The sequence below is a fragment of the Sorex fumeus genome, unplaced genomic scaffold, assembly GCF_029834395.1.
Source record: "Sorex fumeus unplaced genomic scaffold, SorFum_2.1 ptg000265l, whole genome shotgun sequence".
In the NCBI taxonomy this organism is placed as follows: domain Eukaryota; kingdom Metazoa; phylum Chordata; class Mammalia; order Eulipotyphla; family Soricidae; genus Sorex; species Sorex fumeus.
The window spans coordinates 95819-117211 of record NW_026606322.1 but is presented as its reverse complement, the minus strand read 5'-3'; the positions used below and the strand labels follow the sequence as shown (position 1 = coordinate 117211).

The window sequence follows — 21393 nt, the reverse complement described above, 5'->3', positions numbered from 1 at the left end:
TGACATACATCAAAAAGAAAAGAATAACCATTGCTGACAGGAATGTAGGAAAAAGAGAACCTCATCAACTCTTGGTTGGAGTGGCATCTGGATTAGCCTCTCTGGAAAGCATTATGGGGACTTCTCAAAAAGCTAAAAGTTAATTAAGTTGAACTTCCACCAATGCTACTTATTGTCGTCTGCCCCAAGAGCACAAAAACATTAATTCAAAAGGGTATTTGCACTCTAATGTTTATTTCAGTGCTGTTCAAAATAGTCAATATCTGGAAACAACCCAAGTGCCTAAGAACAGATGAATGTATAAAGAAACTCTGGAATGCTACTAAACTGTAAGAAAAGATTAAATCTTGCAGGTTGCTGATATGAGTACTAAACTGATGCTATGTGCGCATGAGGATGAATTGACTCAAGGAAGAATGAATTCCAAATAATATCTCTCATATGTAGGGTATAAAACAATAGTAGGAGAATAAAAAAATAGCTCATGTAGGGTTGGAGAAATACTAAAGCGTGCTTGCCTTGCATGTAGTTAGTCCAAGTTCAATCCCCAGAATCACATATGTTCCCCTGAGCTCTACCAGAAGTGATGCTTGACTACAGAGCCAGGAGTAAGTCCTGAACACAGGCAGGTGTGATCGCCCCCAAAACCAAATAAAATGGTCAATGATTACAGACCCTGAGAGTTGGCTACCAACTGAGTTGGTTGTGGTGAGAGGCAGGGATGAGAGGTGACCGAGGGACAGGTTGGAGGGATGCTGACATATGGTAGAGGGCGTGGTATGACAGCCTGAAACATCACTATAAACTGAATTGTAAATCACCTATAGATGCTTAGTATAAAATGTTTAAATAAGATAATTAAAAAATTATTGTTGAAAAATAAGGAAAATGTAAATGCACTCCTGCAAAAACTTTGTCTCTACTTTTGGGCATTATTGTTTGCAATACAGACACTGAGAAGTTATCATGCTTGGTCCTTTATCTACTTTCAGCACATATCTCCCATCCCGACTGGTTCCTCAAGCCATCATTTTTTTAGTGATCCCTTCTCTATTCCAGCTGTCTTCTCCCCTTTGTTCACTAGACTGACTTCCAGTAATCTTCCTGTCCTGTGTATCTACTATCCTTAGGTGTCAGCCTCATGTTATGTTGTTTTATACTCCACAAATGAGTGCAGTCCTTCTATGTCTGTCCCTCTCTTTCTGACTCATTTCACTTAGCATGATACTCTCCATGTCTATCCATTTATAAGCAAAGTTCATGACTTCATCTCTCCTGACAGCTGCGTAGTATTCCATTGTGTAGATGTACCAAAGTTTCTTTAACCAGTCATATGTTCTAGGGTACTTAGGTTGTTTCCAGATTTTGGCTATTGTGAATAGTGCTGCAATGAACATATAGGTACAGATGTCATTTCTACTGTGCATTTTTGCATCCTCGAGATATATTCCCAGAAGAACACCACATTTTTGAAAAAGAGAATTTCCTTCTTCCCATGACCATCTAATCTAAATAAACAAATAAACTGTCTTGGTTTGCTCGGTGGGGAGGCATAGTTGTCTCCAATGACTTGACAAAGAAGTCTGCTCTTTCTGTAATAATGGTAGAGAAAGAAAGCAGGAAATATCATATGAATCCTAAGTTGATCAGACCGTTAGTCAAGGGACATTCATGCTAAATTCCTTCCAGGAGACTTGGTCAGCACCCAGTGATATAGGATTTTTTCCATTGATTTTCTTAAGATTTATGATGATCTCACTTAAGACATTGGTGTGAAAATATATATGGAACATGATGAAAATAGAACATGTTTATGGGGCAAGCTTGAACTCTTCTAGTTGATTAAAAAAAAAAACTCACTGTGTGCAGAAGCAAATTCTTCCTGAAAGCTCATGTATAACTAGTGTGCAACCAGATAAAGATCATTATTCCTGGTGTTACTCTAGGTTAATTTAAATATATTCTTTAAATACATCTAAAATATAAAATTCAAGAAAAAGTCAAGTTATAACAGCAAAAAAATAATATGTATATTCTTTATAGCTCATAATCTTGCAACATAAATCAGCATCTTTTGCTTTTTAAGGATACATTTGGAACACTAATGATGCAAGAAATACTATCTTCAACTCCCGAACACAAAAGAACACCACCAGCTAGTAAGCACTGCACAGAGCATATATAGACATCACACAACAAAGTTTGGCTATGAGTATTCATTGTCAGGTTGTTGACTTCCTTCCATCCTGAAACAAAACCCCTGTTGCATCTAGGACCTTAGAAATGTTTTATGCTGTCTTATTAGGAAAAAAAAACCCACCATGATGGAAGTGTTGAGGCATGGACATTTTTCTGTGAATAATGAAACCACAAATTTATTTTTCAGCCCTTTATAGGTAGGTCTTCCTTTTCTAAACATTTGTATTTTTTGGTTCTTCAGGACAAGCCAATCAAGATCCAGTCAAAGTTGCTGAATCCATCATTGATGCCATTGAAGACTTTATCATGAAGGGTTCTGTCCAGTCCATGAAAAAAGTTAAAGTTGTTTTGTTTCAACCTCAATTACTAGAAATATTTTATGCCAGCATGAAAAAAAGAGAAGGACCTCAGGTTTCTCCACAACAATCTATATCTAAAATTGCATGTAAGTTATTATCTTATGCATGTTTCTAATATTAATATCACATAACATATAGGTAGCATTTCCAAAGTATCAAAAACAAAAATTAAGAAATCAATCTAATGTATAATTATATAAAACAGAAAAATGTCTAGTAATAAAACTCTGGAAATAAAAGAATTACCTATATACTAAAAGGTATAAAACTTCGATCAAAGAAATAATAGATGAAATAAAGGAAAATATATTACTATCACTCTAATTACAATAGACAACATTGTTCAAAAATTTACACTATATAGATCAATCTACAGATTCAAGGCAATCCCTTGAACCTGTATAAAATACTTCTATGGGATTTTTCATATAATAGAGCAAGCAATCTTAAAAGTTGTGTGGGACTATTAAAGACCAAAATAGTCCCAAAAAAGAATAAGCAATAACAAAACATTATACCTCATAATTTCTAATTTTACTTTATGCTAAAATTAATTTGTAACATATGAAAGTTAATTTTAAATATGATATTAATTTTATATAACACTATAGTGTATTAATATAGTTAATTTTTGTTTTATTAAATAGTAATTTTCATATGATGTTGATATAAATACTGACACATAAGTCAATTTAACCATAGAGACAACCTATAAATAAGCCACTCAAGCATGTAAGATCATTCATTTATAACAAAGTAACTAAAAAATATATAATAAAGGTAAAAAAAAGGTAAAGGCCCTCCCGTTGGTTGTCGATTTGCTCGAGCGGGCCCAGTAATGTCTCCATTGGAGACTTTGTTGTTACTGTGTTTGGCATATCGAATACTCTTGGTAGCTTGCCGGGCTCCCCGAGAGGGGCAGAGGAATCAAAATTTTCTTCAATGAATAATGTTGAAAAACTAAGTAATCATATGCAAAAGAATTAAATAAAACTCTTACACACACACACACACACACACACACACACACACACGACCAGATGATTTTTTTCAGTGCTGGTGATTCTAGCATACAAGACATGCACTTTAACGTGTAGTCACATTCTTTCCCTCAAAATTATTTTTGATTGCAACTTAAATGTATGCCAAGAAACCATAAAATGATCAGAAAAGAATGGGTAAGTCTGAGACATTGGTCATGGCAGTGATTTTCATAGTTGACACCAAAATCAAAAACAACAAAAGCAAAAACTAAGTGGAACTACAGCTAACTAAAGTACTTCGATATGGCAAAGAAACTATACTCAGACTAGAAAGGTAACCTACAAAACAGGAGAATATATCACAAATCATATATCTGATGAAGAATTAATATCCAAAATATGTAAGAACTAAAACTACTCAATAAACAACAATCTGATTCAAAAATGGGCATTGGAGGGATGGGTGTTAGAACATTGTATGACTAAAACTAAATCATGAAAAGTTTTGTAACTGTGTATCTCATAGTGATTCAATTTAAAAAAATGGGCAGTGGATTTGAATAAAAATTTTCATAAAGAGATGGTCAGCATATACATAAAAGGGTGCGTAACATTACAAAAGGAGTAAATGCAAACCAAAACCATACTCAGATCTCACTATAAGAGCCATTATCAGCTAGATAAGAAATAATAAGTGTTGGTGAGGTTTTAAAGAAAGGATGCCTTGTGCATTGTTGGTGGGAACACAGATTAGTGAAGCTGCCATGGAAAATAGCATTGTCATTCTCAAAATCAAAAAGAAGTGTCATGTGAGCCTACAATTCCACTAGTAGAAATTTATCCCACTGTTAGGATAAAGGACATTATATGTCTGTTTACGTATGTGTGTATCACTGTATCACTGTCATCCTGTTATTCATCAATTTTCTTGAGTGGGCACCAGTAACGTCTGCATTTGTCCTAGCCCTGAGATTTTAGCAGCCTCTCCTTACTTGTCCTTCACAATGGTGCTGCATAGGAGACTCTTTCGGGGTCAGGGGAATGAGACACATCATTGTTACTGTATTTGGCATATCTAATATGCAACAGGAGCTTGCCAGGCTCTGCTGTGCAGACAGGATACTCTCGGTAGCTTACCAGGTTCTTCAAGAAGGAGACTATAAGAGGTTGTGCGGCCCATATGTGGAAGCTTCGTTTTATAGTCTCTGGATCTTGGCCGTTGATGGGATTTCATGGTGCTGGGGGCCGTTTGTGTGTGTAACTGCCTAGCTACTGGAAAATGGGGGATCTGAGTGGAGGAGGCCCAGCCCCAATTCGAGCAGGCTTGGAGATCTCAGCCCTGGGACCCACGCACCTGGGTTCCTCTGCCAGTTACTTCATGCATGAGGCTCGTCCGAGTGTTTGAAGAGTGACCTTGAGCATGGCTGTGGCTGGGTATGGGAGGTCTGCAGCTGCTGGTGCTCTGCTCACGGCAGGGAGGAAAACTCACCCTGCCTCCCTCTGAGGGGCCCAGGTGAAGAAAGCCTGGCTCACAGGCAGGAGACTCTGCATCGCTCTCTGCTGGGAGCTTTGTTCTTTAGTCTCTGCATCTTGGCTGTTGATAGGATTTCATGGCGCTGGGGGCCATTTGTGAGTGTAACTGCCTAGCTACTGGAAAATGGGGGATCTGAGTGGAGGAGGCCCAGCCCCAATCCGAGCAGGCTTGGAGATCTCAGCCCTGGGACCCACGCACCTGGGTTCCTCTGCCAGTTACTTCATGCATGAGGCTCATCCGAGTGTATGAAGAGTGACCTTGAGCATGGCTGTGGCTGGGTATGGGAGGTCTGCAGCTGCTGGTGCTCTGCTCACGGCAGGGAGGAATACTCACCCTGCCTCCCTCCGAGGGGCCCAGGTGAAGAAAGCCTGGCTCACAGGCAGGAGACTCTGCATCGCTCTCTGCTGGGAGCTTTGTTCTTTAGTCTCTGCATCTTGACTGTTGATAGGATTTCATGGCGCTGGGGGCAGTTTGTGGGTGTAACTGCCTAGCTACTGGAAATGGAGCATCTGGGATCTGGGGGCAGGTTGAGTTTTCCTCCCCATAGCCGAACAGAGTCCCGGCAGCCACAGACCTCCGGTACCCAGCCACAGCCATGCTCAAGGCCACTCTCCACAAACTCGGATGAGCCTCATGCATGAAGGAACCAGTAGACCAGCAGAGAAACCCAGGTGCGTGGGTCCTGGGGCTGAGATCTCCAAGTCTGCTCAGATCGGGACTGGGCTTCCTCCACCCAGATGTGTGTATAAATAAACTAAAATATTACTCATCCATTTTAAAGGATGCCAAGATGTGGCTCAGTTGTAGAGTGTGTGCTTTACATGCTTGAGGCAAAGAGTTCAATCCCAAGAACTGATATTGTTAGTCTTAATGCCACAACAAGTACAAACAAATGTGCGAGACCTCAGTAAGCATGTGACTCTGGACGTTGTAATGACATTATAATGAAGAAAAGAAGAGGGATTATTCATGTTATTTGTAGCAATAGGAAAGGACCATGGAAAGGACTATGAAGGAATGATGCTAATTGAAATAAGTCTAACAGAGGGCAAATATTGTATTATTTCACTTACATGTACAATTTGGAAAAAGGACTTAACTTATAAGTTAAGTATTAACTGTGTTAACTCATAAATACAGAGAAAACATTGGTGGCTTCCAGAGGAAACAGATGGGAGGTAAACAACATGGATGGACAGGATTTGGCAGTGTAAACTTTCAGTTATAAAATAAGTAAGGTAAAGATGTGTGCCTTGGTAAGGAAAAATTTAATGATCTAACCTCACCTTTATTCCTTTTTTAATATAGCACATTTGGCCTATGTAAAACAATTTTTCCCAGAAAAAAATCCCTTGTTTTTGGAAAAACAAACTGAAATGGCCGTTTTTCAAGTGTGTGGTGACAGTATAAAACGTGTGGAAAGTGCCCTCTCCTGGATACAGAATCTGATTATAAAGGAGCAATATTCTTGTATCAGTGAAGATGAATGTATCAAAGACTTTGATGAAAAGGAGTGCTTTCAGAGGGGGGGTAAGTGAGGCCCCGCCCCACCCTAAGGAACCCAAGCCCAGAAGCCAAAAACCTCCAGAACTCAACTACCACCATGCTCACAGCTGCTATCCACACACTCGGGTCAAGCCTTACCCATAAGTGAATCCACAGAAAACCCAGGTATGTGGGATTTGTGACTGAAAACGCCAACTTCAATGGAACAGGGAATGGGTGAACTCCCCCCATCTCCCCCTGTTTTCAACAACTTAGCAGTCACACCCACAAACCACCTCTGACTGGCGGCAGACAATCTCAACTGCCATGATGCAGGGACTCATAAATTCTCTCAGAAGAAAGCATAAAACAACTGGCCATATCCATGCCACCGGACCCCTTGACAGACTGTTTCATTAGGGCACCCTGGAGGAGGGCGGGTGACTCTCCCTGCCCCAAGGGATACAGCCCCAGCTGCTAAAATCTCAACCGCTCCATGCCCATGTCCATTCTTCACAAGCTCAAGCCAAGCCTCACCCATGAGTGAACCTATTCCTGGACATCTCATACCTCACACCACTAATATTCCAAGAGCAACACACCACATTTGATGGGGCTTAAAGTAGAGGTAACCAATTCTATAGGGAAATATTTTTTACATATATATATACATATATACATATATATATACACTCAAAAGGCTCAATCTTTAACAACATATTAATGATCTCTTATAGAATGGCTCAATGGCCCCTATGTGAAATACAACAATCTTCACACACTTTCCTCAAAGGAAATGTTTTTGAAGCACTTTCAGTGATTTATTCATAATAAACAATACAAAATAAATTATTTCAGTTCAGCTTTGGGGCAGAGATTGGGATTTGGATGGAAACCTCAAAAATACAGTGGTGGGAAGGTGTAATGGTGGTAGGAGTGGTGTCCGAATATTAAATGTAATCAAATATTGTGAACTGTATAAAATACTGTATACAAATAAAATTAAATTTAAAAAAGAACTTGAGTGCAACAACTATAAATATACGTATGTTAACTTTCAACTTAATATCAATTCCTATAGACTGTGATACATTTTTTTAACTTTCATTGTCTCTGGGTATTTTTTAATTTCTCCTTTAATTTTCTAACTTACTCAGTGTTTGTTTAGATAACTGTTGTTTAGCCTCCACATATCAAAATTTTATATCAGATGTGTTATCCAACACGAGTATAGCTCTACCTGCTATTGTAAGCTAGACAGCTACAGGAGGATGAGGGTGATGTCCGAACAGTGGGTGTGAGCTTCGTGTCAATAGTGATCACAGGTAGGTACAGCAAGAGAGACTGTCTAGGTCTCCGGATGCAATCAATCAGAAAAGTGCCTGCCTCACAAGCTGTTCTGTGCGTCTTCTCTCGCCTCTGACTAGAGGCAGGAAACACTAGGTCAGTGTCTCTCAACCTTTTTCAGAGTGTGATCCCCAACCAACCTTGTTTCTTTTCCATGCCCCCTACCTCATCCTACTGGTTGTCACCCTAGTCTCATGCTATGCTCCCTCATTTATAAGATTTTCATCTGTGGCCCTCTTGAAATATCCTGGGCATCCACAAGAAGCCACATGGCCTCCAGTTAAGAAATGCTGTTGCTGTGTGAACACAAACCCAGCAGTGGCCCCAGGTGTGGCTAGGACAGATGCTCCCCAAGGCCAGAAACAGAAGAGAGCATCCTTATGAGGAGGCCTCAGGTATGACTTGTTCAGCTCCGAAGTTTCATACTTGAATCTCCCCTGCCACTAGGACTCTAGCTGCATGCTTCAGGAGTCACGGCCTAAGTTGTCAGTCCCCATCTTGGACAAGAGATGAACTAGCAACTGTGGGAATAATCTGCTGGCCTGAGGCACCCCAGAGACAAGAGTTTATCTCCCCCTCAGCCCTAGCTCCTTGACTGTTGCTGGTGCATCTGCAGTTATCGGCTCTCTCTGTCCACTTCCCCCAGTTCTGCCACTATGGACCACTATTCCCAGTGTCTCCTGGTTTCTCAAGGACAGTCTCTCTGTTTAGTCCATGCTGACTGCCCCCTCCCTCTGGTAAGTCAGTGTTTGAGAGTCCCCAATAATCTATTACAGTTATCCAGACTTTCTCACAGTCCCCTCATCTCTCCCTAAAAGCTCAGGACTCCCCAAGGCCCGTGATTCACTTCCTTGGTCATTTAGTCAGCATACAGGTATTTACTCCTCCCCCAATAAATTATATTTTAAAATGTAATTACAACTTCCTAATTATTTTTATTGGTTGCTACTATTATCCTACTCTTGAGTTATTTGTATGTATTTATTGCACGACTGAGCATACAATTGCATAACTGTTTCTCTCTTTTCTACCCTGGACTTGGTGATGGCACACTGACAGCTTTCAATCTGCCACAGAGGTCTGTTTTGTTTGCTTTCTCGGGGGCTGCACATGTTACTGTGCTCACATCTTACTCCTGGATCTGCGCTCACAGATCACTCTTAGTGAGCTCTGGAGACCACATGGGGTGCTGGAGATCTAGCCCTGGTCAGCAGGGAGGGCTGAGAGAGGGCAAGGGCAAACACACTGTGGGGGCGGGGGACACAAGGTCAACAATTGAATATGGTCTAAACAAGGTAGCAAGGAAGACAGAAACTTCACAGGCTGATAATGTTTAATAATCCACTCCTTCCAGAATTTTCTGTCCTTGGTTTTCAAGACCTGTCATCCTAATCTTTTGGCTCCTTCCTGGTCCACCCAAGCAAGAATGATGAGCAGATTTCTATGACAAGATATAGCTCTGTAGCACTGTCCTCCCGTTGTTCATCGATTTGCTTGAGCGGGCACCAGTAACATCTCACAACAAATTGTGAGACTTATTGTTACTGTTTTTGGCATATCAAATATGTCATGGGTAGCTTGCCAGGCTTTGCCGTGAGGGCTATTTACTCTCCATAGCTTGCCGGGCTCTCTGAGAGGGGCGGAGGAATCGAACTCCGGTTGGCCATGTTGGCTGCATGCAAGGCAAACGCCCTATCTGCTGTGCTATCGCTTCAGCCCTGAAAAGATATATTGATGACAATTAAACAATCCTTGGGGAAAAGACTAAAGTGTGAATTAAAAGTTCTCACTATAAGTCACTTGCCTTAGACATGGCCAACCATGCTTCAATCCCTGGCACCACTTGAGGTCATCAGTAGTGATTACTGAGGCAGGAATAAGTCCTGAACACAGCCTGGAGGGGCTCCAACCCTCAAATAAAAATAAATCAAGTGGTTTAGTTTCTGTAAACTGATATGTGTGGAAAAACAGAAAATTTGATTGCCCAGTGCTAGACCTTCAAACTCTAACAGACAGAGACAGAGAGAGAACAATGTCTGCCATAGAGGCAGGCTGGGGGGCAGGGGGTTGGGGGTGATAGGAAGGAATCCGAGGATACTGGTGCAGGGAAATGTACTCTGGTGGAGGGATGGGTGATGGAACCCTGTGTGACTGAAACCTAAAATCGTGAACAGCTTTTAAAGGTCTATCTCACAGTGATTCAATTTAAAAAATAAATATTTTCAAAAGGCCCAAACTCAAATAGGCCCACGCTGATTTTAGTTGTGGTCGAAGGAAATAGCGCCATCTGGTGGCTGAGAGGAGGCGCTGGCTGGCCCTTCTGTGCCCTTCTGGGATCCCCTGAGGTGGCGCAGACCTCAGGATGAATGCCATCCTCAATTGGAAAGCTGGGCAGAGGGGTGGGGGTGGGGGGAAGCATTATTCTGGGCCACGAATAAGAAGTCCAGAAAACTCCATCTCTTCCCATGTGCAGGTTCAGCTTCAACGTAGTTATGAAACTCCAACCCTGCTGGGAAGTCGCTGCGATCCCTGAAAAGGCCTTCCTCTTTCCTCAAGGAGAAAGTCATCTGCGGGGAAGTCCCAACCCCGCCCCCCACCACCACCAGATTTGCCTGTTTCTGTACCTCCTCTCTGCTTCCTGGTGCAGTGAGAAGAGGGGCCCCTTCCCGAGGCTCGGGTGCCTCCAAGAATTCTTCCAATTTCTCCCACGCCCCAATCTCCACCTGCCCTCCCTTTCTCCCAGCGTTGGGGAGAACCGCCCTTCTCCATGCACATTCCTTTAAGCAGCCTGAAAATGAGCCACACCCCAGATGCCACCGGGCGGGGGGCGCAGGGCTTTGCGGGGACACCTGCCTCCTTCCCCAGGGTCCCGGGAGCCCGCGCGGCTTTATGAGCTCGGGGACACTAAACTCCTCTCGGGTGCTCGCGGCCTCCCAAAGGCTCCAGAATAACCATGACTCTCCCGCTTCCTCTCCCTTCTTGTCATTTAACGCATCAAAACAGGATGCAAAGGAAAGAAAGCAAGGTCGGGTTCTGAGCTTTAAATGGCTTCAGAAAGGCCCCTCCCCGACCAGTTCCTGAGCCTTGCAAACATTTTGCCTGGCCGTGTGTCTTGCTGGTGAGACCCCAGTTCGCCTTTGACCGACGGTGTCTGTGCGGGTCTGGGGGCCCACAGTGCTGCACGCGGGGGATCCTGGCCCGGAACCCCGAACAAAGTGGCCGGATGACCCCGGTGGAGGACCTAGGTGTGACTGTCAAAGGTCTGGAGCAAGTTCCATTTCCAGGAAACGAAACCGAAAGGGCTGCGGGGGCACCCGCTGGGTCCAGGCCGGCGCCGCTGTCGGACCGCGGCGCAACGCCGGGATGGCCGCTCCCGGCTCCTTCCCGCTGCTGGTCGAGGGCTCCTGGGGCCCCGAACCCCGCGGAACCTGAGCACCTGGGAAATTTTCATGCAAACTATTGCAGAGGGAGAGGTCAGTTAAGGCAGCCGGGAAGGGAGTGGACAGGGCAGGGGGGCGACTGAGTGCAGGTGGTGATGGTGGTGGTCTGGGGCTAGTGCTGGTGACAGTACCTTCAGGCTGGCGTGAGAAGAGCGCCCGCTGGCGCTCATGCTGGTAGGCAATAGAATAGAATTTGCACTTGTTCAGGTAAGAAGGAAAAGATCTTGGGACATTTTATCAGATGTGGAAGTGGGAGTCCTTTTATTAAAAACAGAAGAGAACTGGATCGGAGCGACAGTACAGCGGGTAGGGACTTGCTTTGCACACGGCTGATCCAGGTTCTATCCCTGGCACTTCTATGGTCCCCCGGTCCATCCAGGGGTGATCCCTGCTCACAGAGCCAGGAGTGAGCCCTGATTATCGCTGGGTGCAGGTAGACACTCGAACAAAACACTGGATGATGCCTCCCTCTTGGTGAAGTTGTTGGGGTAGATTATGCTGAGAAAAGTTTGGTGGAGATCACAGCCCCGGCTTGAATGACAAAGAGAATGAAACGGTGCTGTGGAACCATGGTTAGGGTTCTGGAACCTGAGGCCAGGCTGGTGTTCACAAGAAAAGAGATAGAGGAATAAAACAGTTTTACTCAGACGCCTTCACCGAGAAAGTAGATGGTGGACTTGTTCCCAAAACCCACCTTACTCTGGGGCATGGAGTTTAGAAAAGGCTTTGGAAGCAGCAGGCAGCAAGAAGGGGTAGAGAGCAGCATCCTGCTGAGGCTCTGGGGACACCAGCCTGTGCAGAAACCTCCACTGCAGGGCTCTGTTCAATCTGCCTGGGGGTCTGTTGTCTGTGTGACAGTATCTGAAACTGCATCTATTGCCTGTCCTTTTCTCTGTTTCTGATTGACTCATCAATTAGCACGAACACATCATTTACGCAAACATTTCTTAATATTAGGAGAAAGGAAGAGCAAGGGGTGAGAGAAAGATCTAGAAATTCTGTGGACAACAAGATGGGGTTTATAATACCTACTCCTATACACTTTACCCACAGTGGGCAGGAGAGAGACCGATGGGAATCCACTTTAGGGAACTGAGTGTTTTCAGTGTGTGTGTCGGGGGTGGGGTGGAGAGACACACTGATTTCTGCTGGGACAGACAGTGGCCATCACAGCTTTTAAGAGACTCAATCTGTATTCCAAGGGAAGACAAAGTGGCAACTTGAGCAGTGCAAGACAAGTGTGGGGTGAAGATCCGCGTTTGTGCACTGTTCTGGACCTGTACCTAAACCTAAAGGACAGTCACTGCTCCACTGGAGAGAGGGGAGGCAGAGTCCTTGACTGTGAATTTTAGGTGGGTGGGAAGGAGGAGCTCCCTCCCGTGTGCAGTTGCTGTGCTTTGGGAAGGGAAAAACAACACCCTTGGTCAGGGTCCTTCCGGGTCGGCCTGGGATCAGGGACAGCTACTCCCAGAGCAGCCGTGTTCCAGTGGGATCTCCTGGTTAGGCTTGTGTAAACCACTGACCCTGCCGCCATGTCCTGCAGTTAGAGAATCTCCTGGTCAGAAGAACCACAATGAAACTTATAGGACCATGATAACCATGGAATGTTCTAGGTAGGACTGAAACAGGGAAATGAAACAGAAACAGGAGCGCAGTGCCCAGAGAAGTTTGGAGGCCACTGAGTAGAGGGCAAAAGACCTGCTTGGCCCAGAGCCGTGTGGAGACAAAGTCGGGGTCCTGGGTGTGAAGGTAGAGAGAATGGGTCTCATGGCTACCACGTTTGAGGCTCTGGGTTCAATCTGGAAACTCAAATACATAAAATAGAACAAAAGTTCTCCCGCAATTGATCTCACCCAGGAAAGTCCAGAGACAGCAGTGCTATGTGAGTCATTTTCCTACTGTCGATATCAGCACAAACCCTGTTCCTGGGCACTTCCATCTTTGTCCACTCCCATTGTCCTCAGGGCAAAGCCTCTTGAGGGTCACGGAGCCCGTGTATCTGACTGACAGCAGGGTGAACAGACACAGACCTTGGGATCCCAGGGTGGAGGTAGGAAAGTACACTTTTAACCAGCACCCTGATGCACTCAAGTTGGAGAAACCCCTTTGCGTGTTGGGGAGTGAGTGGAAGGGAAATAATGATACAACCCACAGTCAGGGAGAGGAGTCCGGGCCCCAGTGTGGCCATAGTGACCTCATTCTGTTCTAGCCTCAAAGCAGAACTGAGTTCACACTCCCTCTGACCTTTCTTCACAGCTCCCAGCCCACCTCCCTTTCCTCCTAGGCAGCCCCCCAGGCTGCTCCAGTGACCCCTTCATGTTATCCTCACAGCACACACTGTTGTAATTTTCCTGTTCCAAGTTCTGAGAGGGTGGAAAAATCTCTTTTCCAGTTTAGCTTCCACCCAGAGGGGTCAATAAGTAGCAAGTTTGGGGGAACTTCTGACAGAGAAGGCCTCTGCTGCTGCCCAGGTCACGGTTCTCTCCTGCACGGAGGCCCTCCACCCTCCCCACCACTGAGCGTCCTCCACAGGTGAGGCTCAGGGTAGGGCAGGACTTTATCCCTGCTATTCGCCTAGTGGTAGTGAGCCCAACCACATGTGTGTGGAAACCAGTGCTAGAAGCAGAGACTGATAGGAAACTCTGTCTTAGAGCTACTGAATTTCTGAAAAGCTCAATGAAAAATGACATAAGATTTAAAGAAAAAATATTGAATTACAAAGCTACAAAGATATTTGTGATTGAGTTTTAGGTATACAATGTTCCAACACCAATCCCTTCAGCACTGTCCAATACTTTCCACCAACATCCCAGTTTTTCCCCCGCCCTACCCCAGCCTGTTTCTGTGGCAGGCACATTGCCCCTCCTCAATTTCCCTTCCCTAATATACCCCCACCAACCCTGCACAGTGGCAAGCTTCCGACTAAGGTCTTGAAGCCCTGGTTTAGCCCTGTGCATTCATCACTCTTTCTAGCCACAATTTGTCTCCTGATTCTTACCGGTCTTTTCATTGTGGGGGAAAGCATCAACCTCTTAACACTAAACATGGGTGTTTAGAGAGGAGGAAAATGTACCCACAGCAAGGGACTGCCATCAGAGTTCAGCTCTTCCTCTCAGACCCACCTTTTCATTCCCACCTAAGGTCACTTACTGGAATCGCAGTCATCTGCTCTCTTAAAATAGTGATGACTTTCCATACATACGCAATCTTAGATGACGCATTTGGAGGTCTGGACAGGGCTCAAAGTCTACGGAATTAAAGAGATTGCAGCACAAAGTCCACAGCTCCAAGAAGTATGTCTGCTGGACAAATGTATTTTCTTGTTTCAGAGATTTCTTAGTCCTCAGTGCTCAGTCTGGCTGAGGACAGCCCTCAGGAGCCTGTGGACAGCCAGTGCCCTCCTCACAGGCCATGAAATAAAAGACTATGAAAAAGTCTCCAAATCTTCTTATTGAAAATGTATTTATTTGCTTTCATTCCTGAAGGTTATTTCACCAAATGTGGAATTCTAGGTGGATAATTTCTTTTTTCCCAACACTTTAAATATGCAGGTGCACTGTCTCTCTGGTTCCTAACTTTTGAGAATAAATCTTCAGTCATTGAAGTTATTGTTCCCTTTAGATTAAGTGGTGTGTGTGTCCCCCGCCCCTCCTTTTAAGGCTATTAAAATTTTTTTTGTTATTTTGTTTTGAAGTAAAAGAAAACAACAGTAACCCTTATGTCCTTCCACCTCTGTTCTCATCACCCAGAAAATCCCCTTCTGGAAATCTCAGTTGCTTTTCCTTTTTGTCAAAGTCCACTATATTATAATAATTTTCTTTGTTCATCTACTTTGTTTCCATTTGTTCCATATGTAGGGAAAGTCATCTGATCTTTGTCTTTCTCCTTCTGACTTACTATGCATTGTATAATTCACTGAAATTGCATCAGTTCACTGGAAAATGTTAGAATTTTATCCTTTTTTGTAGTTGAATAGAATTCCAAATTATATAGATACCACATCTTTTACCAATCATCAGTAATTTAAGTTGTTTCCATATGTTAGGATTAATACATTTAGAGGGGCATATAGAAATCAGTGGTCTCTGCTGCTCACACAGGAATTCCCCTGGGATTGCAAACCTGAGTTTATGGCTAGCATATCTTTAATTACAGTCCTCATTGGTAGTCACACACTCTTGTGTTGATACACAGTTTCTCTGATCCCAAAGATACTGGCAGTTCCAGCCAATAAAGACATTGAGACCTTAATCAGCTCATCCAGTTGGCAAGTCAAAGTCCTGAAACTGTACCACCTCCCCAGAACCCCTTCTTTTAAAAATAAAGGCTCACCTCTGGTCGTGCACTGAATTCATAGCCATTCCAAAGCAGAAATTAGGAGCATAACCTCTTAGTGTCCCATTTTCAGAACTGAGCAAAGATAAACAGGTGATAAACCACAGAGTTAAGACAAGAACAGGACAAGTGAACAAGTATTATAAGGTTGCATCAGCAGAAACTGGAAAGCAGAAGCAATAGTAAATGTTATGTGGAGCCTGGAATGAATTATTTTAATCACTGATTATACCAAACACTGTATATGTTAGCAACCATTATGTATGTTAAATGAAAATTCTTCACCCCAAGAAGCAATGCAGCTTTTAACTAGCATATAAAAACTCATGTGAACTCCACTCTGGGCTTGCTCCTTTTTGACAATAGCCTCACAGAGTCCATGAGCACAAATAAACAGGGCACCTCCTACTTCTCAAATATTTCTTGGTCAATTTTTTGTAACAATTCCACAGTTGGAGGTGCTCCAGGGCTGCCAGGGCCACACCCAACTGTGAATGGAGACTGTTTAGTGCTGGGATCAAACCTAGGGGTTTTGATTTCAGGAAAGTGATCTATACTTCAGCTACAACTCCAGCCCCTATGCTTCTGCTGTTTTCATTGTACATATCTTTTGCTGTAAATGGACTCAACCATTAATGATCTGATGCCTATGACAGTCATGGAAATCTTTGTAAATAAATACTGATTAACTATTGTTTTAAAATTTTAGTTCGGAAGAGAGTTCTGGAGAGAGAAAACCATGAGTTGCAATGGTCAGGAAATGGACCATTTAAGTTAACCCTCAGCTTGCCCCCAACCACAAATGAAGCCAATGATTTTGGTGATAGGACACTTCCAACACAGGTAAGTAAAGGAGAGGAGCTTCTCACAAGGTGTGTGGGATAGAATCCCATTAAGAAAAATTGAATGAATAAGAAGTATAAATTGAATGGAGGTGAGAAAAGCAACCAACAATGTGAAGGAAGGGTGGTGATAGGAAAGGTATTTGGAACAATGAATGAGGGAACACTTTCTTTTTGATATTGGACATGCACAGAAAAAGTATCAGAGACATTTTTCTCAGGGAAAGAAATAATCAATGACTTCTTATTGAAACTTTTGTGTTTGGGTTTCAGGAACCCAAGTCTGAAGACCTTGTCAAACAACCAGGTAAGGTCTCCTTGACTGGGAAATTTTACTTTTATTCAAGATGGTACTTAAGAGATCATCACCCTGTTCTTGAAAACACTTTGCTAAGATTTTCATAGATAAATATAATATCATTTAATTCTTTTGTTCCTGGATAATCAGACGTGTCGGAAGAAACGGATACAATCCACTATGTCAATAAAAGATCAGAAAACATTGAAGATACCACAAAAGAACCTGTTTCACCTTTGGTTGCATTTGAAAATCTCAGTACCACGGTTGATGATATGATGTTGACCTTGTTAGTGGAGAATGTAAGTGGATTGTCCAGTGATGACTTTGAAATAAAAGTAATATGAGATTTTGAAGGTGCTGTAGTGACCTTTCAAAAACACATAGGTAAGACAGAATGACAATTCATTTACAAGTTTTCTTTGTACCATATTTGGGAATTTGTGACAAGCAGAGAGTCTGACTCATTTAATGGCTATTTATAGAAAATCAGAACTCGCATTTTTTCAGGTGTGTGGTGAGAATATAAAACAAGTCGAAAATGCCCTTTCCTGGATAAAGAATCTGATTATAGAGTAACAGTGTTCTTTTACCATTGAAGATGAGTGTATCAAAGACTTTGATGAAAAAGAATGCCAGGAATTGAATGAAGTACAGAAGAAATCAAATATTACAATCTCATTGGACCATAAGAAACCTTCAATTGAGGTTGAAGGAATTACCAGAGATGTGATGGAGGCTAGAAATAAAGTTTAATTAATAATCAAGAGAGTTATATTGGACAAAGAAGAGGAATACAGGACAGATTATATCAATGAATTTGTCGAATGGCAATATAGCTACCGCAATACTTTTTATCATTTTAAAAAATGACTAATTTGCAATTGGAAGATGCAAGGAGGGCAAGGAGAAAGACAATTGATATCAAAATTAAAGATCAGACCTACACAGTGGACTTCAGCACATATACTGCCAAAAATGCCAAAGGAGAGACTCTGCCTATTCAGCGCCTCACAAAAGCTGATGATGAGTCAAAAGTTCATATTCGTTGCTTACTGTTTCAAATCAACTTTAGACTTAAAATTGCTTTGTACATACACCAAAATTGTATTCAGATAAATAAAATTCCTATAGCTTTCTTGGAATCAAACAAAAACTTTGAGCTTAAGAAGTCCCGTAATGGCTGGTAAAGTATGATGTTGGCATGCAGCAGCCTGAAGATGACCAAGGTTTAGTTATAGCAGCCAGACCTTGCATGACTTCCCACCCCTCCAGTTTACTGGCTTCTCAGAGTCATTTCTGCTGGAAAGGAAATGGCTGCTTCCCTCAGGAGAGCAAAATCCCTGGACTTCCAAGTAAAGTGAGCCCACTTTACTTGAACAGAAGGGAGAAGAAGGGAGAACAGAACAGAAGGGAGAAGGCAGCAGGGGCATAGCACTCTCTGTGTGTCTAAATGACAACCAGGAAGGATCAGGAGCTTGACTGCAACCAGAAATCACTTCCTCCTTTAACCTCAGCAAAGGTTCCTTAGCATCCATATCAGGAAGAAACAGATTCTCTGAACAGATTTGCTCCCCCAAAAGGGGGTTTATCTTAGGCAGGAGTGGTAGTAAATGGGGAGGGTGCTTGCCTTGCATGCAGCCAACCCTGGTTCAATGTCCAGCATCACATGTGGTCTCCCAAGCCAGCCAGGAGTAAAGCCTGAGAACCACTGAATGTGTCCCCAAAACCAAGGGGGACTTATCTTATGTAGACACCATTCCTGCCCCGAATAATATAGTTCTCCTATACAATTAGAAAATTGACTTCCAGTACAGAAATGAATGTCCATCTCTTGTAAGATCACTGTGTATTAATGACAGCCCTAGTGGAATGACAAATCCGTATGGTATTTGTTTAGCAGAAGAGGAGGCAAAGCTGCCACCACCACCTGCCATAGAACATAACCTGTCACCTACCTAAATCCTATGAACAAGGTGAAAAGGAATAAAAGAACAGGTGGAGGGCCTTATGGTAGTGAGAATCCTTGCAAAAATAAAAAAATTATTTACACATTTTTAAATAAGACAATAGTGATTAAATATTGTAGAGAAAACATTTGTTGTCAAATTATTAAACAACAGATTAGCGAGTGAACATAATATATACTGAACTAACCTATAAACAAACTATATTCAACAAACAACCCAAAAACCTGGGCACCATCAAAAACTTAAGTTGCAGGTACAGAGGTTTCACTTTTCAGAATTATTCTTCCAGTAGATTATTTTAAGGAAGTATTAAGGTTGGCTCTGATATATGTTGTCGTGGTCAACACATAAAAAATACGTTTTCCTAGAAAGATAATGAACTTCTTGAATACATTGAGTGGGTGCTTAGAAAGCAAGAGAACAGTGACAGCTTTGCAAAGCACACCAGGAATGAGGACGGTGTAGGTGAGTCTTCCCAGGTGTGAGCGGTCCCTAAAATGTGTTCCTTGCAGTTGATATTCCTTCACACTGGAGTGATATGAAGCAACAAAATGTCTGTGTGGTTAACCTATCACCTAATCATCCAGAGTACAACATGGTGGCAAGTCAATTTAATAAGACACGTGCAACCTTCGTCCTAGAGAAGGTAAGCCTGCGGATGTAGGGTTTCTTAATAGTGGACATAGGTAGCATCATCGTACTGCATAAATATATTTTCATTGGCTTCCTGTGAAATACTTAGCAAAAATTAGTAGGTTTTGTGTCTGTATGATTAGCTTTTGGGGGTTGGGGCATACCCAGCTGTGCTCAGGGATTACTCCTGGCTCTGCACTCAGGGATCAATGCAGGAACAATATGTGGTGTCAGGGATCAACCCCTGGTTCCATGCAAGGCAAATACTTACCTACTGTCTATCAATCTGGCCTACAGAATATTTATTTTAATTTTTTATTAAAGCACTGTGATTTACAAAGTTATTCATTGTTTGAGTTTTAGATATACAGTATTGCAGCACTGATCCCCACCTCTCCCCCTCCCACCAGTGTCAACTTCCCTCCATCAGGGTAGCCAGGTTACTTTCCATATTCCACCTCACCCCACCCCCCTCCAGCTGCCCTCTTGACAGGCCCCTTTCTAAGTTCAGCGGTTAAAGTTTGAGTCTCTTGATTTCAGTGTTGTTGACTCTGTGGTTGGGATAATTGGTTCTGTCATTTCTCAACACCACCTTTGTACATGAATCTCCTGACCTGGCCCCCAGTACTTCTCACCTGTCTTTTTCTCCACACCTCTCCACACTTTCCTTCTCCTTGTTGTACTCTGGGTCCAAGATTGATCTAGGCACCCCCCCTTTTAAAACATTGAATTCTCTCATCTGGTTATTCTACATATCACTTCTAAGTGATATCAGTGTTTCTTCTTCTGGCTTACTTCATTTAACATATCTTCCAGTTCCATCCATGTTTCCATGAACTGCATGATTTCATCACTCCTAACAGCTGTGTAGTATTCCTTTGTGTATATATACCACATCCTAAGGATCTACTTACCTGTTGTTATACATCTAGGTTGATTCCAAACCTTAGCTATTGTCCTGGGTGCTGCAATGAATAATGATGTTCATATGTTCTTTTGAATGAATGTTTTTCTGTCCTGGGGCTAGATACACAAAAGCGGACTTGCTGGGTCATATACATAATATGTATTTTTAAAACAAATTTTATACGGCTGGAGTGATAGCACAGCAAGTAGGGCGTTTACCTTGCACATGGCTGACAGAGGTTTGCCCCTCTCAGAGAGCCTGGCAAGCTACCGAGAGTATCCCGCATGCACAGCAAAGCCTGGCAAGCTCCCTGTGGTGTGTTTGATATGTCAAAAACAGTAACAAGTCTCACAATGGAGATGTTACTGGTGCCCGCTCGAGCAAATTGATGAACAACTGGAAGTCAGTGCTACAGTGCTACAGTGCTATTGCTTTACAATCCAACAAGATTTCAGCAGAACTGCTTCACACCCTATAGATGAAAAAAGCCTTACCCCACACAGCACCAAAGCAGTACTGCCATCACCCTATCAGAATGACTGCCTTTACCTACTCTTCTCCCACCCTACCTTTCCTCTTCTAACCACTGAAGTCTTGGAATCTGAGAGTTATTTTTGTTGTGCTTTGTCCATTTGCTGTGGTTATTGTATTCTACCTACGAATGTAACCATAAGCAATAATTATCTTTTATTACTGACATATTTCACCTATCTTAGTCACCTCAGGTCTTTCCATGTGTCACAAAAGGTGCAGTTTCATCTTAGAGTAATAACATTTATTCTATGTTCATGTCGCCCTAATCATGCCTAATCTCCTGATCTCAGAGCTAAGCACGGTCAGGCATATTAGTAATTGGATGGGAATATATTAAAAGGTAATTAGATTTAGAGAAGATTAGCCAAAGACTCCACATCGGGTCCCATGACCTAGAATGGAACGAACAGGGTGAGAGACTGTCTGAGTTCATCATGTCAACCAAGACCATCCATGGTAATTCAGTTCCAGAAGGCCGAATCTAAATGTTGGACATGGGAGTCTCCTGGTGGACAGTTCCACAATGA

General features: G+C 42.8%; 1 protein-coding gene and 1 long non-coding RNA gene across 2 annotated transcripts in view; both read left to right on the top strand.

Moving 5' to 3' along the window:
- LOC130018620 (protein mono-ADP-ribosyltransferase PARP14-like) overlaps positions 1–7546 on the top strand; it is a 79659-nt gene extending 72113 nt beyond the window's left edge. The window contains exons 13-14 of the mRNA XM_056109407.1: positions 2441–2644; positions 6384–7546. Of these exons, the coding sequence (XP_055965382.1) occupies positions 2441–2644; positions 6384–6613 (434 nt within the window). The 3' untranslated portion in view covers positions 6614–7546. The remainder of the gene's footprint in view (positions 1–2440; positions 2645–6383) is intronic.
- A 3720-nt stretch (positions 7547–11266) lies between these two features.
- Positions 11267–17103, top strand: LOC130018622 (uncharacterized). Its single transcript, XR_008791577.1, has 4 exons — positions 11267–11380; positions 16392–16525; positions 16798–16831; positions 16973–17103. It is a non-coding gene; the product is annotated as an uncharacterized LOC130018622 (long non-coding RNA).
- The last annotated feature ends 4290 nt before the right edge of the window (positions 17104–21393 follow it).